Genomic DNA, 17,080 nt, shown 5'->3' with positions numbered 1-17,080 from the left:
GCTGCCCAGTGCTTTCTGTGGCCTCTTCATTGCTGGGCCTTGTCCTGGGGGCCCGTTGGGGCTGCAGCCAGTGCTGGCTCCCACTGAGGCTGCCTGGCCAAGAGCAGCCCCAGGGGCACAGGGCAGAGGCAAAGCAAGGTGGGGAGGAGAAAGAGCAGGGACGAGCTTGCCCTGGAAAGGCAGAGGCGCTCTGGGGCCCGCTCCTGGCCAGGGACCCTGCCCAGAGCTGTCCCCTGCTCGCCGGGGCCGTGAGGGGCAGCTGTGCAGCTGGGCCAGGCTGTGCCAGCAGCTCCAGCTGGGGAGCCTTGCCAGCTCTGGGCCCTGCTGTGCAGAATGGTCCCTGTGTGCCACTGCCAGCTGGGGCCTCAGCCATCTCCTCTCTCCACAGTCGTGCTGCCGCTGCTCCAGCATCCCGGCCAAGAAGGCATGCCTCTCCCTCTCCCCCAGAGAGCCCAGAGACCGTCGGGTTTGACAGCTCTCGCACGTGGCCTCGGCAGCAGCAGCTGCCCAAGAAAGCAGAGCACCAGCCCTCTGTGCCTCCCCCACGGCCCCCCAGCCCGGCCCTGAAGCGGAAGCCTCCCGAGATCCCCCCACCTCCTCCCCTCCCGAGCTCAGCACCCTGGTCCAGCTAGGACTGCAACTGGGCCAGCCATGCAGGCCTTGGGCCACCAATAGCTTGGGGCACCTGCTCTCCTCTACAAATAGCCCCTGTCACCTATGGGCAACAGCCAGAATCACTTTTCATTCTCTTGGACCTTCAACAGGAAGAGCTGAAGATTCTTCCCACACCCTCTCTCATCCTTTACCACCTTGATTTTCATACAGTTGGGAGCTGGTTGCATCTCTTAAAGTCTTTATTTACACTGCATGTTTTACCTTACCTGTCAGGGGAAAAAAATTTAAAAAATTCTTCAGATTAGAGTTCATTTTTAGTGTGGTTGGGCTGCTTACATTTTGAGCAATTAATTTTCCATGGTACTTCTTCTTCCCTTTTCATTGCTATCCATAAAAAGTTCATCTGGACATAAAAATCAGCAGAATTCCTGAGATTTACCTCAAAGCCCAGAGGAGAATCTAGCACAAAATATTCCCCATGTGTACTGCCCAACAAGAAATATTCAGAGGAAAATACAGTGGCAGCTGAGACTCGTTGAACTCCCAGAATATTGAGCCTGCAGAGGAGGCAGACAGCCCTGGCAGTGACTGAGGGGACTTTTCCTCACAAGCTCCTCTGGAAGTGTGTCAATCCAGGAGGGGAAAGCTTTTAAACCTTTGCCTTACCTTCCTCCTGTGCTAAAATGTAAGGCTCCTCCTGAGTTAAAAACAATTCTCCATTCCTCAACAAAGCTACTCAGATTCTTGACTTATCTTAAAGAGCAAAAGCAAATGTGGTCAGAAATTTTGCATCCAAGCCTGTTTGCAGAGAAACCCCACCAGATGTGAGCAAATATTTCTTAGCATCAGTTCACTCAAACAAAACCAACCCTGAATTGAGCAGTGCTTTAAATGAAGTTGAATTCTCTTTCCTCACCTATCAGCTGGATTGGGTTGCTCCTTTTTTGTCCTAGGGAGAATATTAGAATGATTTGCTCTTGACAGGACTCCTTGGATGGCTCCCAAACTGGTTGCTGTTGACCACGCCTTGCCTGGGCTCTTAATGCAGCCTGTTAGCAGCACCTGACTTTGCCACCCTGTTGAGCCCTTGGGCACGGCTGGTGCCACGGTCCCCTCCTGGCTCCTGGCATGTCCCTGCTGGTGGAGGAGCCCTGCTGGTGCTGCTGCCTGCGTTCAACAACGCCGGTCCTACTCCCCAGCCAAAGAGAGACTAAAGTCACTGCTCTGGGCAGCTCGTTTGAACGAGTTACCTCTGTCCCAGACCTCTTAAGACCCACCCACCAACACCCTAAAGTCACCTCATCTACAGAGGGGAGCAGGTCTGAGCTAACACAAGGTCGGCTCTCACGCACATTGGGGTTTTAATTTAGTGGAAGCACTCACTCGTTCACAAGTCTTTCTTGTCAAAGTGGATTGTGCGATGCCATTGTGTTGTTTGTGCTAAAGAGAAACCAGAAGGGAAAAATGAGTTAAGAAATGAGAAAGACACTTGCGGCGCAGGCTTGGCAGCCAAACGGAGCAGGGTGGCACCGGCCGCTTTGCCGGAATCCCCTTTGGTGCCGGACAAAGGCGGACGCGGCTCCGCTGCGGGGCCAGCCGGGCGCTCGGCGAGCGGCGCTGGAGCGGCGGCGGCCCCGCCCCTCCCGTCCCGCCCCGCCGCGGGCCGGGGCCGAACGCTCGGCCGGGCGGGAGCTCAGGATGCTCGGGCAGCGCCGCGGGCCGGGCGGGAGCGATGGAGCCGCCTGAGGGCTGGGACCCCTACGGGCGGCCGGCCCGGCGCACGCAGTGGCTGGTCAGCGCCCTCGCCTACCACTACGGACTGGACCGCGGCGTGGAGAACGAGATCGTCGTGCTGGCCACCGGCCTGGACCAGTACCTGCAGGAGATCTTCCACCACTTGGACTGCGCCGGTTCGGGCCGCATCCCCGGCGAGGACTTCCGCACGCTGTGCCAGGTGCTGGGGCTGGAGGAGGCGGCGGAGCCCGAGGAGTGCGCGGGGCTGTGGGACGGGCTATCGGCCGACCTCACCTTCCGCCAGTTCCACGCGCGGCTCTGCGGCCACTTCAGCACCCGGGCGGGGCCGCGGCTGCCGCTGGGCCGGGAGAGCGAGCACATCGAGACCCAGATCCGCCTGCGCAGCCCCCGCCGCCGCCGCACCGACCCCGCCGGCCGCGGAGCCGCGGGCAGCGCCGAGCGGCGGCCGCCGGGGCCCCGCTCCCGAGAGTGCTACGAGGAGATCGTGGCGCTGGAGCAGGCCGAGGACCGCATGGCCAAGCTGGAGGAGGAGAACGGCAGCCTGCGGGAGCTGGTGGAGGACATGCGCGCCGCCCTGCAGAGCAGCGATGCGCGGTGCCTGGCGCTGCAGGTGAGTCCGGGCCGGCTTCTGCACCGGCCTCCCGGGGGCGGCTCGGCTGGCCCCGAGTGCTTCAGGAGAGATGCTGCTCTCGGAGAGTCGGAGTCTATAACCCCTCCGCTGCCAGACTGAGACCGAAGTTGCTCATTCATCCTCGGCATTAACTTTTTAGCACAGTTTAGTCACAGGGAGGCTTTAAGGAGAAATGTATGGCACCGGTGTACCATAAATATAGTTGTGATGAGCACTCTGTAGGGGAGTACAGCTTAACAAACCCACGCATACAATGCTGCTGTTTCTTCTACTGCACGTGCAGTCAGGATGTGCTGATAGCATACGCTGGATGTGCACCAGTGCAGGTTTTTCCTGAAGTGAGAAAGAACTTTTGGATTCCTGCCTGCACAAGCACAAGCAGTGTCTCAGTCAGAAGTGCCTGTAAGGAATATTAGAAGGATGTTTTCCTCAGAGTGTAGTCACAAGAGTTCAGAGTTGGAGCCAGTTCTGCAGGCAGGCTGATGAATAGTCTGGGGCTCCTCTGCACAGCCCCATTAATTCCAGGCCTGGTTTCTGCTGGTTCTGCTGTACTGGCTCGAGTGACACACATACACACTTAACAGCAGTTAAATTCCTCTGGCATGAAATAGCGTGGAACAGGCAGAGCAGGGAAGGGCAGCATGGACCCATTGTTCTGGCAGGTCTCACCAGGTGTGATTTGATACTAACACAGTACTCACAGAACTCTGCTCCACCTGTGACACTTCCACTTGCAGTAGATGACTGTTGTCTTCACAATATCCAGCAAGGCAGGTCTGAGATGCCTTTACCATTTTCATCTGCAAAAGGGAAAGGAAATCAACAGCAAACACAAAGTCACCAGTCAAAGGTCCCAGGATGAATGAAAATGACCAAGAGGAGAGCTCCAGAGCCCCCCCAGCTGTTCCCTGCTCTCTTCTTCTGAACGCAACTTCAGTGTAAATATCTATTTCAGCAGACTGCCTGACTCTTGAGTACAGACCATAGTAATGACATGAAAGCTACACAGAAACTTGTGCAATAATATGATAAGTGTGTAGGTTGAAAATTAAATACATAGCTAGTTATTAAAACCTACTTTCCAGAGATTGTTTCCTTGTCTCGGTATTTGGCAAAGTTAGTTGCGGATCAACTCGATGTGATTGAAAAAAAAACCACACCAACAAAGCACAATCCAGCCACTTTCAGTCTTCATTAAAGCCCATCATTTTCTCCCTGCTTTGTGCTCCTGGTCATTACAAGTGGGACTTCGGAAGAGCCGTGCCAGCCATAGAGAAGGAGGATCCTGCTTCATAGGTAGGAAGAGACCATTAACACAGAAGCACTCCCAGACCAATGGCCTCCAAAGTGTCCTGGAGGAAATGGAGCTCATGCAGAGCTCCAGGGATGGGCAGATTGAAGAAGCCATCAGGTTCAGCCAGGAGCTGGAGAAGGAGCTGAAGAGCTCTCAGGAAGCTCTGGTCAGCCTGGGGGATTGCAACCGTAACCTGAAGAGGGAGCAGGCAGAGATGAGGAGGAAGGTGGAAGAGGCCAGACACGCTGTCCTGAACAGTCTTGGCAAAGTGAAGGAGCTGGAAGTGAGAGCTAAGGAGGTGCCACATCTGCAAATACACATCCAGCAACTGGAATCACAACTGCAGCACTACAGGTAGGTTGGAGTCTGACAAAAAGTGCCTATAAAATCAGGGTTGGGGCACAGGTGAGTTTGAGAATCTCTGGTTGGGGCTTATTAGATGTCTCCAGAACACCTTGTAAAATCTGGCCAGAGGGAAATTAGAAGCTGCTCATCCATTTTCTTGGTAGGGTCTTTAGGAGATCTAGGAGTCTTCCAGGCCAAAGGATGCTGATCTACAGACAGCTGAAGTCACTCCTCAGACACACAACAACAGAACTCAGCATGGTAATACTTCAGGAAAGCCCCAACACAAATTGCTGACACTCCTTCAGAAACCATTTCCAACAGACTTTTTTCGCTGCCTTTCCTGCTCCTGAGGTCCCATCCCAAGCCAGCTGTAATCAGATGGCTGACTCTCCATTTTGTATAAAAGCTCTTCAGCTTGTCCTAGGAATTGGGGAAAAGCACACAAGGACAACTTCTGGCTGGTGGTTGGAAACTTGCTGTGACTTCATTGCTTCTTCACTGAGAGAACAGGTCATAGAGGAGAGAAGCTGAAAAGTTCCTGCACCCAAAAAAATAATAGAGTGGGAATCTCAAAAAACACTTGCCAGCTAAACCCCACTTTTGTAATGGCATAAACAAATCCTTCCAGAAGTTAGAAAGTTGGTCACAAATTTAATAGTCCACTGCTTTTGTTGCTTTTAATCTCAGACCAGACTTGGACTCACTGATGGTTACTAAGTGGTAGTCATTTCTGCCCAAGTTTCAGACTGACCTAAGGAATAAAATCTAGTTTATATTTTCACTGACCCAAAGCAAAACCAGTATTTCTAGACATATTTTTACTTACACTGCTAATTTAGTATTTTAATAAATTGCATCTTCTGAAGTCCTTGCCCTTTCCTAAACTCACACTTCCTCTGTTTGCTTATAAGAAGAATTCATAGTGAGTTATTTGTGGCATCCTAGCTATTGTACTGTTTTATGAAGTGAGGAAGTTCTAAAAAGAACCATTTTATCCAGTGTCTTTCTGTCAGCATTGTGTATGTTAATTCATGCATGGTTGCAGAAGAAAATAGAAGCATTTCTTTAAACACCTATAGGATTTAAAAACCCCTGTGAGAGCGTGTAACATTCAGGGTGACTGTCAGGGGACTCTGGAGGAATGACACAACTCCTGGTTCTAAAAGGGATCACACAGCTTCTCGGGGCTGTCACCTTCTCCTTGGCATGGGCACCAAAGGTTTAAGATGGGTTTTTGTCCTATGGAATTGCTTTTCCAATGTACCACAAAGGATAAAAAAGATCACCTTGAAACAGGTTAAAGGCAATCAACAATGTCCACTAGCCTTGCAGAACAGTAACTTCATGGGTTACATCAAAACAAAGAGTGCGAGTTTAGAAATGTAAATTACATGTTCCTTGTAAGACAACCTCCATTTGTAATACTTCTTTTTAAATTGCATGCTAATTTAAAGTGAGTGTCAAGCTCAGGAATTGTGCTGGACTGATCATGTGGGAACTACACCCCTTTTTTAGCCCTGTAGCACATTTAGCAGAGGCCCAGGCCAACTTTCAGCCTTTTGAGATTCTCTGTTGGCCACAAAGCACCTGCACCTCCCCATCCAGTGAAACAGCTCTTGGTGCAAACAGTTTAACTTAGAGATGCATAATGATAACTGGGACTTGCATGCCTGTGCTCGTATTCCATAACACAGGGAATCCCATCACTCCACGTGTTCCCAGAGTGGCACACAAGGTGCCCAAACCAGCACAAAATGGTGAATAAGCAGTGCAGAGCTTGTGTGTTAGGGTGGGGAAAGGGTTCAGCAGCAGCTCTGCCCCACACAGCCTTGGCTGTCCCAGCTTGTCCCACTCCCTCTGCTTGCTCACGCTGGTGCTCCGGCAGCCCAAACGCCTCCTGCTGCGAGAGAATCACCTTCTCCTGACGTGCAGGAGCTCACATCCATGAGTGTGGCTCGGGTGAGCTGCTGGGAGTGCTTGGTGAGGGGAAGAGATGGGTTGGCTGAGGCATGGAGAGGGAGGGACAGCTGGGAATCCACAGGGTTCTGGCTGTCACTTGGCAAGAGTGTCACTTGTCCTGTTGGTTATGTCAGGCTGTGTTTCGGTTGCTGTTACCTGTACTGTTAAAGTCTGCCTGTGTTTCTGTCACCTTTCCAGTGAGCAGTTTTCTCCCCTGCCAGCTGCCACACAGAGTTTGTGAGCAGGGTCTGCAGTTGGCAAGAGCTAATGCTGCAAGGTAGGGCTGGAGAGGAATGGGGGGGATTTGGGTGTTCTGCAGAAAGCATTGACAATTGCAGGTATCTCTCCTGAGAATTCACCCTATCTGGCTTGGTGAGCCACAGGTTTCCTCCAGCTAAAGTCCAGTTTCTTCCAGAGACGATCATATTCAAGAATGAGTCCAATCTATGAGCTTTACACACTGCTCCTCTTTATAGTTTCATATTTTCAAGGAAATGCTTTCTTCCTTTAGGTTCAGATTTTAAAAGCTCTTTTAGCATCTAAATCCCTCTTCTAGACCTTCATCAACTTGCAATCACTTAGGTCTGAAATCCCAACCGTGCCCTTAAGTTGTAATCCCTAATGCAGGAAACAACAGTTTGCATTTAGTCAAGCAAATGTTTAAGTACCTGCAAGTGATTAAATGTTGTCCTAAATTGGAGTGTGTAATTTTAATCACCTATTCCCGATTTCATATTCCAGATTCATATTCCTGCAATCTGTATGACTTAAACATGAACTTTTTTGGAGTGCACAGGTTCCTGTGCCAGGGCTTGACCTGCCCCTGTCACACCACTGGCTTCCTAAACCAGCCTAGTTGACCAAATCGTTCATCGTTCTTTTCTTCAGGTGCCCATCCTGATCTTCCTACTCTGATGAATGTCTGAGGTTTCTGTCTGAACTATCTTTCAGCTTTTCTTTTTCAATCCCTGTCAAGTTAGTGAGTCAGCTCAACTTTAAAGGTAAATCTCAATAAATTCCTTCCTGAAAAGCTTGAGTTCAAATCATTTCAGAGGAAAAAGACATCTCAAGAAATTGTATACTAACCATTGGTATTGTATCAAAAGTGCGTAATTGCCACCGCCGATGATAGGAGAGTTTAGGAAGTCAGGCAAGTTCCATTTTTATGCAGTGCCCAAGGAGTTATTCCCAGTGTACAAATCATTAACCACTATTCCCTAAAATCCCTTTTTTCCTTTCTCCCCCCACTAAGTTCTGCTGCAGCACAAGTTGACACCATGCATATATTCTAATAGAATCCTATGATTTCTAAGTATTATTTCTAAAAATACCACACATTAAAATAGTACTACAGTTAAAATGTCACATTTGTTGCTTCTTTCACCCATTGAGCCATTTGCCCTGTCAGAAATGGAAATTGGATTGGTTTGACACGAATTGTTCTTGCCAAATATAAGTTGGCTTTTTTTTCTATACTAGATTGAAGGTGGCTTAGAAATTGATTACTTAATAAGTGTCCGTATTCTTTTTCTCTTTAAGAGCACCGGAGGGAATAGAATGATTTAACAAGCATGGTTTTGATCCCAGTGTAAGGAATAAAAGGAAAGGTCATTTAAAATAGAAGTAAACTTCATAATAGTGATGTTGACAGAGGTTTATGTTGCTGCATTAGTCAGCAGCACAGTAATTACATAGGTCAGTGAAGGAGGTCATAAAATACCAAAAATGCTTCCCATATGCATGGTCTCTCTTCCAAATTACTTAATTATCCGTCAGCATTTCTATGTTGTAATGAGTAGGAATCCTTTTGGCATGGAATGCAGAGAAGTTTGTTTCAGCCTCTCATATTTTCCTGTAAATATGATGACTGAGGCCTCTAGCATAATTTTTTCCATTTATTTATTTCATCAGGGTCAATTTTTCTAAAAAGTTATGCTTTCGTTTATTTATACTGGAAGCAGTTCAGTTTTTCTTCTCTTTCAGGAGGCAGTGCCCTGATCTTTTCAATAATTTCTCAGGTTATTATTCACCCTATAAAATATAACAGGATGGACCAAACAAGTCCAAATCAATAATCCAAGAACAGGGGAGAAATATGGAAATATTCCATAGAGGATCAGCTCAATTAAGTGTAGGGGAAAAAAAAAAGCCGTAGGAAGGAAATACTCAGACACAATAGAAGGTGTCTGTGGTGTCTGTAGTAGGTTATTTCCAGTCAGAATGATAATGCTTTATATTTAGGCAGCTAGAACTGTTCTTCTACTTAAAAAATTAGACGGTAAAGAAAATTTGGACAATTTTTGCTTGACTGTTGTCATCAATACCAGCTCCTTGCTGTTGTGAGGTGAGGGGCATCTTGTCAATTTGTTCCAGGTGGCACAGAATTTGAGAGGCGGCTGTGGGTGTGCATATGCTGGACAGATGTGCAGGTGAGAAGGAAATCCTTGGAAAGGAGCAGGGACTGATGGCACTCAGGGAACTGAGCTCAGAGAGTGAAATGAAATGTTAAATTTGCAGAGCCTCATCTGTGAAAACGCTCAGATTCTTCTGGATGAACTGATGTCTTTTTATTTTCTAACTTTGCCTGGAGCTGATACTGTTTTGTACTAGAGTGTAAGAAGTTTTGTATTACAGAGAAGTTTGCCAAAAACCACAGAGCTTCAAGGTTTGAAAGAAGTTAGCTGTAGCAGGTGAATATATTCCCATCACACAAAGCTTAGACTACTTGTTATAAAAGAATCATAAGCCAAGTAAGCAAACCAGATTACTCTCATTGGGGACACTTTAAAGCAGCTTTTTTATTTCACAAAAGGGCATAATGGAAGGTATTGGTATTTATGGTAGAGAGAACTGTGCAGAGCAATTTAAATAGATTCGTTTGGCAGTGTAGAAAATGTATAGCATCTCTTTCTGTGGAAGGGCTACTTTTATTTCAGATGCAAGAGTCTTTCAAAGCTTTCCATAATAATAATAGCAAAGCCTTGACTTCAGATCCAGTCACATAATTGCAAGTTGATTTATCCCGAAAGAACTGCAACATTTACCCCAGGGTGCTGCAACACTGGAAGTGTAGCCACTTCCCTGCCTTTTTCCATGCTGGGTTCTTGTTTACAGTGTTTATTCTGGGGAGGCTTTCCCTGGCTTCTCCCTAAATCCTCCTTTTATCTCCTGCCCGTGTTTGCTGTGTGGGAGTGAATCGGTGGCGGCTCAGTGGCAGTGCCACACGCAGGGACACCCGCCTGTCCCCTCCTGGCTCCCTTTGCTGGCCCTGCTGGAGCTGTCCCCCATCTGATCCCTTCCTGGGGATGGAGGGGTGGCAGTGCCCTGCCAGCCCTGCTGTTGGTTCTGTCACCCCATCCCCAGCTGCCTTTCACAGTTGCCTCCCCCGCCCTTCTCTGCATGGTTTGCATCAGGCTCACCCCTCCTACACCAGAGGGATTCGTTTTTGCCAAGGAGATGAACAGTCAGTGTTTCTGCAGCTTTTCTTCCCTGAATTAGTGCCTGGAAGTTCAGGCAGAGCTTGGTGACAGCTGTGCATATCCCTCCTTCATCTGCCACCCTGACTTTGTACAATCCCCCCAGTGCTCCACTCTCTTAGAGCACCAACTTTCTGGATGATCAACAGATTACCCATCTTGTCCTATCCCCCCCGCAGAAGGACTGATTTCACACACAATCATCACTTTAAAGAAAAAACTTCCTCCCCTACCCCTTTCAAACCCAAACCCTGGAGTCCCCATGAGAGGCTGTGACCCTCAGAAAGCAGAGCTCCCAGTCCAGAGTTTGGGTTACAGCAAGAACGAGCACCAGCCGTGGTCCTGGATCCCAACCAGCCCCCAGCCACCCTGTAAATACCCTCGTGTTCCTCAGCACACTGCCAGGAGCAGAGGCACCGAGGGGTAGCCTGTCAAGCAGCATTTAAACCTGCCTGGACTCCCAGGAGCCTGGGGCTGAGCAAGTAAATGTCACTGATGTGAGGAAATACAGTGCAGGCAGCTCCAGTGACACAAGGCAGTTACTCAGCAGCCCTACAAATATTTGTTCTGTTTGGTACTCCTGCTGAAATCACTGCCCATGTTTGCTGTGCTGTCCCCTTCCCTTCGTCCTCCTGGGTATCCTTTCAACTTTGTCAGTGTCTCATCTGCCTGCTTAGCAGCATGATTAAAATCCAGACTGATATTTGCCTCTCTCATGCCTGGCTGGGGTTATCCTCTTTGTGGTACTCAGCGCGTTTCCCTGGACCTGCCTGAGAATCTGAACCTCAGCTATTCAGAACTGCAGCCCATGAAAAAACCTAAAGAAAACTGTAGTCAGATCCCAAGGAAAGTGAAAAAAAAAAAAAAAAAGCTAGAAAAGGATGTCCTGCACTATAAGTAAAACTTGGGTTAAATGGATCTTACAGACTCATGTCCTGAGATAATCCCAGACTGGAAATTCAAAGACTGAGGTTGTGGTGGGGAGAAGGAGCTGGTCAATGTATCTGTTTCAGTCCTTTATTACAGAAAAGAGATATCCAGGTATACTTAATTCCACCTCTCCTATGGCAGGGGATCTTTAAGACCACCTAAAGATCTAAAGATTAACTTTAAGGTCCCTTCCAACCCAAACCACTCTCTAATTCTATGATATTTTCACAATTCCAGATGTGAAACCTGATCTGTGTGCTCAAGTCAAGCAACCTGAAAGTTGTAAAATGCATCAAGAAACTGGCTTTAACTCAGACCATTCCTGGTCTCTGAAAAAAGGAATTTTTATCCATTTTTATAGCTTTTTATAATACCCATCTGAAAATTTGGCAAATTCTGATAAAAATGAATAGGTATGTGTGGCCTTAAGGCATCACAAAGATAAAGCTCAGCATCAGAGACTGAAAACATAAAGCATGGGCTGAAGCTTGACCATTATTGCAGGTATCTGTAATCCAGGATTTGCCTGTGTTCTGTGCACCATTCCACCGAGGAATGTACTTCATAAAAAAAGAAATGGTTGGCCAAGAAATGCCAAATGTAATCTTTGAGCATTAGTGTTGTGGTTTTGTTGGGGGGTCCCCAGGACGAGGTAAGAGATGAGAATTTGACTCCAAGTTTCTAGAAGGTTGATTTATTATGATATGATTTATATTATATTATATTATATTATATTATATTATATTATATTATATTATATTATATTATATTATATTATCTTATATTATCATTCATACTTCATACTTACTCATTACTCATTCATACTTCATACATTACTCATTACTATTACATTCATACTTATATTATATTATATTATATTATATTATATTATATTATATTAACAGAAATGCTATACTAAAACTATACTAAAGAAAGAGAAAGGATCCATCAGAAGGCTGGGAAAGAATGATAATAAAAACCCCTGACAGACTCAGAGAGTCTGACACAACTGGATGAGATTGGCCATTAATTAAAAACAATTCACATGCTGGAGAAACAATTCTCCAAATCACATTCCAAAGCAACAAAACAGGGAGAAGCTGGGGCTTCTCATCTTGCCAGGAAAAGAAATCCTGGTGAAGGGATTTTTCAGAAAACAGCACAGTGACACATTAGGAAGTTACTTCTGTGGAACAACTTCACAGCATCATTCCTAAACCACTTGGAAAATAAAGTGCTGAGGTTGTGACTGACTGTGGGTTGCAGTCCCTCCTTGCTTGAGGATAAAACTATTCCCTGAATGCTGCCTGAGCCTGGAGTGCTAATTGCCATCAGCAGCCATCACCCCTTGCAGGAGCAGAGTGTTGGGAGTCAGATTTCAGTGGAAAGACCCCGAACCTTTCAATAAATCTCCAGAATCAAAGTGAGGCCCTGTGCTTTGTTCTGTGCAGAGCCTCTGCTCACAGCACAACGTTTCAGGGAGGGTTCATGGTGTCCCATTAATCATAGCACTGAAAAACCTGGTGCTCCCTGCACATCTGCTCTGCTTTCACTCCCTGTCCTGACCCCATCCCACATCCTTGGCATGAGCTCACCCAGCACCAGAGCATCTGGGGCTGCACAGGCTCAGCTCAGCCAAAGTTAAAGCACAGCTTTGGCAGGGTTAAGCCAAGCTCTAAGTGCAGCATTTTCACTGTCCTGGAGCTGCTAAGGGGCACTGCTTGGCACAAAATTACACGAGGCAAAAATAGGAGCAGTCAGAGCAAAGCCAATGCTTCTGAAAATTGAAGAAGAGGAGGTTTTGCTACCCATTTCTGTGCCAGCAAACAGGCAAGGGTGGCATTTCCAATAAGGATACACCTGTGGTTTCTGGGGCATCACTCTGTTGTCACCCATGAGCCCCCCTGGCACTATATGAATGACATCAATACCACTTTCCTGATTGACATTTAATACCACAATGACATCAAAGTACCACTTTAAGATACAAAGAAGAAATAAATTTAAATACTTCACTTTGGTTTCATTTCAGCTAAGGAAACTATCTCTTCATGTTGAAGAGATAGTTTCCTTAGCTGCAAAATATTTTTCCTCAGATTTATAATTCAAACAAAACAAAACAAAGCAAAACAAAACAAAAAAAAAAGAAAAGAAAAATCTTCAAACTGTTACAAGCAAAAATGATGAGAAGCTGGTCCTCAGTCTGAAAGGTCTGTGTTTCCATTAATGAATGTACATGGCTCTGCCTAATTTCCACTGCTGTCCACATTCCCCAGGGACAATTCCTTCAGCAGGGAAAAAAGAACAAGAAAACCAAGAATAAAGATGTTGTCTGTTTATTTAGTCAGTAAAACTGTGTCTGTGCTTCTGGAGCCCTGGCTGGGATGTGACAGGTTTTTCAGAAGCCTTCCAGCTGTGAAATATTCCCACCACTTCAGGATATTCCTGAGTAAATGCACTGACTTGGAACAAAAGACCTTTCAGTGTAGCCAGGGGTTGGGATCTCTCAGAAAAGCTGTGATTAATCTCTCTACAGCAGAATTATACACCAGGTTTATTCCTGTGCTGTCAGTCTTACACTTTGCTGCTTTCCTCCCTCTCCCCTTGTTCCTGCCTGCTTTGCTCTCTTTGGTTTGGGGGTTTTTGTTCATCATGATTTACAGTTTCCAAAGGATGCTTCAAATGCATTTAAAAATAGGAAACTTGAAAATTAAATAAGTATAAAGCTTTTGAGGTAAATACTGTGCAGGATATGAATGATCTAAGCTTTGATTTCACATCAAAACCCCATCATTAAGGATCTAAGGTCCTTAGAGTTTAGACCTGTACTGTTTATAAAATTGAGGAACTGTCAGTCCCTAAAGCTTGGCACTTGTTTTGAAGTATTCAGTCATTTATGCTTAAATTGAAGTTCTCCAGCCTCACCAGTTAAGGCCCTGCTTCTGCAAGCAGCAGTATCTTGCATCAAACAAGTATTTTCTCCTAGTTAGGGTGCACCTTGCTTGACTACTTCACTTTGGTTCCATGTTGAAGAAGCAGTTTCCTTAGTTGCAAGATGTTTTTTCCTCAGATTTCTAATCCAACCAAACCAAAAAGTAAAGGAAAATATTCAAACTGTTATAAGGAAAAGTTGAGAGAGAAGCTGGTCCTCAGTCTGAAAGGTCTGTGGTTCCATTAATGAATGTACATGGCTCTGCTTAATTTCCAGTGCTTGCTTATAATCCTTGCTTATAATCCAAATTACCTCTGTATCAAATGATGTTGTTTTTAGAACAGAAAATTGTTCAAGGCAGCATTTATTGCTTCCCCTTCCAAGCAGAGGGAGCTTTCCTGTGGCAGGTTCCCATGGAGCAGCTAAATTAATGGGTCTCTGTTTCCTGAGGGAACATGACTCACAGAGCAGAAATCCCCAGGAAGTAATTGATGCTTTGCTACCTCATGTCCTCCAGCCAAGCCTTTAATTCTATTAATCCACATTTACCTGTCATTATATCCAGGAAACAAACAGCAAATAACCCCTAAACAGAGCAATGACTCCATGGGCAGAGCCCACAAACCATCCTGAGCCCTCCAGTTTGTCTGCTCAGTGCTTGGAAGGCAGAGCTGGATTCTTCCTTCTCTAAAGAAAGAAAAGAGAGCAGAGGGGGGAGAAGGAGCAGCTCTGCTCATTACCATGAGAAAGGAACTGTCAAATCATCTCCTTCTTTCATCCTCCCTCCCTCCACAGCCTTTTTCTGACCTGGAATGGAGCTGAAATCAGAGGTGGGGTGGGGGATGGAGCTGCAGGGAACACAGTGAGCTGGGGTGACACTGGCACAGTTAGATGTGAAGGGGTGGGACAATTTTCAAGCTAAGAAGGATTTATTGCTCAGATAAACACCAGTCTCAGGGGCTGTGAGAGTTCAGAGGAGCAGGCATTCAGCCACAGCTCAGGAGCAGTCCCAGGTTCTTTGTTACAAGGCAATGCAGAACTTTCTAACCCAATGCACAGCTGCCTCAGGGTTTATTTTGCCTTTCTAACCCATCACCTTCACTCACTTCTGCTGCACTGTGGATACTTTTGTCCAATGGCTTCTGTCTCACATGCACACAAATGCTTCTGTTATAACTTCTGAACCCTCAGCTCACCCATACAGCCCCACCCTACACTACAAACCCTTCACCATCTCATCAGGACAGCTGCTCACTTACTTAAGGCATTTTCTTACAACCATAGAAACATAAGCTTATGGTTTTTCTGCTTAATATCTGTGTATTGTGTTTTCACATCAATCCAAGCTTCTTCCAAGGCTGCAGATCAAACCCTTCAGTGTCTGTGGTAGTTTCTGTTTTCCTATTCCCACAAGTGGGGATGGGCAGGGCAGGCAGCACAGCTCCTCTCTGGGCTCCTCCACTTCATAGGACACAGGCTGCCACCTGCTCAGCACGGTGGGCAGAGAAATCCCCCTCATTCTACCAGGAGGGGAAGCTCCACCACCAGGTGTGCATGTCCCCTGTGCTCCAGGCTGTCCTTGTCATGGGCACCTGACTCTCCTAAGGCAGCCTGCAGAAAGGCTAAAGTTAAAATTTAAAGGGCTCATTTGAATTGAGTTCTGTGTTGTAACAGCTCACAATGGGCAAGATGAATGGGCTGGGAGAGCTGCTGAAGTACAGTAGAAAACCAGGCACTGAATTGTTTTTAAAGCAGGTTTATGAACCATCCATCCATCCGCTCAACATGCAGAGACCCAAGTTCACTTTCAGGGGTTTATTAGTTTTAATGAAATGAAGCAAACCAGTGCTTTTGGATTTTGGTTTGCATTTTAACCAAACTTAGAATGAAGGAAATTTTCAGTGACAAATGTGCTCCCAGGACTCTGGGAACAGATGCTGCCATGTCAAGCTTTACAAAAATGCTTTTTTTTTTTCCATTACTTTGTAAGTGAAACTGTAAACCCATGATCTGACCCAGAATATAATATATAAAATGCCAGGTCAGAGGTGAGTGCTATAAAACAGGTGTAAAAAAGCCTATGTGGCTTAGATTGTGTGTCCTTAAATTTAAAGGGCTTCCCCTCTTTCCTTGATTAAACAAATTCATCTGCACACACTGGTAATGTACTTAGTGCATGAAGTTGTGCATTGTAAATGCATTCTAGATTTTACATTTTAGAAGATTAATTTGTGCCTAAAATGCTGCACCCTGTCTGATGTTAAACCCCAGGATATTTCAGATTGCTTCTCTCTCATTAAACCCTGCAGAAGAGAGCATCCTTCAGAGATGAGTCTGAACCAATCTCTGCAACTCAAAGCAGTGAAGTTCCAGCTCAGTAATTTGATTCAGCTCTCCACTAAAAGTGCATTTGAATCACAAAGCTTGGATTCAGATCAGAATATCCACTGAGAGGGAGATGGATACCTAACTTTGGCTTTATCCTAATTTCAACCATAGCTGGCAGTCTGGAAATGTGTTTAGTTTGGAGATTTCTGTATTTTAGTTGGAGAAATCTGCTTTATATCACATGGTAAGGAAAGCTACAATATTGTGATTATCATTTGATTTTTAAGTGAAATAATACTGGAAAAAAAGATTTTTAAATTGCTCAGTTAGTCAAGATATGAAAAAGCAGGATCAACTGTGAAGAATTGCAGAATGATCCCAGGACACTGAGTGAGGGGATGGTGGCAAATACCAAATAAATGAAATCAGGTTCATTTTGGGGGCAAAAAAACCAAAACCAACCCCAAACAACACTCTAAGCTTCAGTGAAACAGATACAGTAATGAACTCAGACTCTATTACAGCTGCTGAAAATTTACAGCTTTGAGCTTTATAACTCTAGGAACGTATCTGTTCAGTTATTAAGCTGCAGGGAGGAAAACAAATAAGATAGTGAAATGTATTACAAAGGGAACAGAGAACAATACAAAGAAAATAATTATGCACATTTACAGAACACCTGTATCAGAACAAGGAAATTCATGATCCTTCCACTGAAACCAATTAAACTGGAAAAGGCCTAGAAAAAGCAACAAGTGTGGGGAAAAAAGGCATGGAAATTATTTTAGCCACTTGCAGATGTGGAAGAGAGA

The 17,080-nt window shown here is 45.8% G+C and overlaps 1 protein-coding gene across 4 annotated transcripts in view; it reads left to right on the top strand.

The window, feature by feature from the left end:
* The window catches only part of EFCC1 (EF-hand and coiled-coil domain containing 1), a 195,638-nt gene that overhangs the window by 158,230 nt on the left and 20,328 nt on the right, over positions 1-17,080 (top strand). For 3 of the 4 annotated variants that reach the window (XM_050979525.1, XM_050979523.1, XM_050979526.1), the window contains exon 1: positions 4,246-4,649. The exons of the other annotated variant lie outside the window; for it this stretch is intronic. In XM_050979525.1, the coding sequence (XP_050835482.1) occupies positions 4,363-4,649 (287 nt within the window). In that variant the 5' untranslated portion in view covers positions 4,246-4,362. Of the gene's footprint in view, positions 1-4,245; positions 4,650-17,080 lie in introns of those variants that run through there. 4 annotated transcript variants of the gene reach the window in all.

Source organism: Serinus canaria, chromosome 12 (assembly GCF_022539315.1).
Source record: "Serinus canaria isolate serCan28SL12 chromosome 12, serCan2020, whole genome shotgun sequence".
NCBI classification, from domain to species: Eukaryota; Metazoa; Chordata; class Aves; order Passeriformes; family Fringillidae; genus Serinus; species Serinus canaria.
Note: the sequence above shows the minus strand (reverse complement) of the source record. Positions and strands in the feature narration are given on the sequence as shown.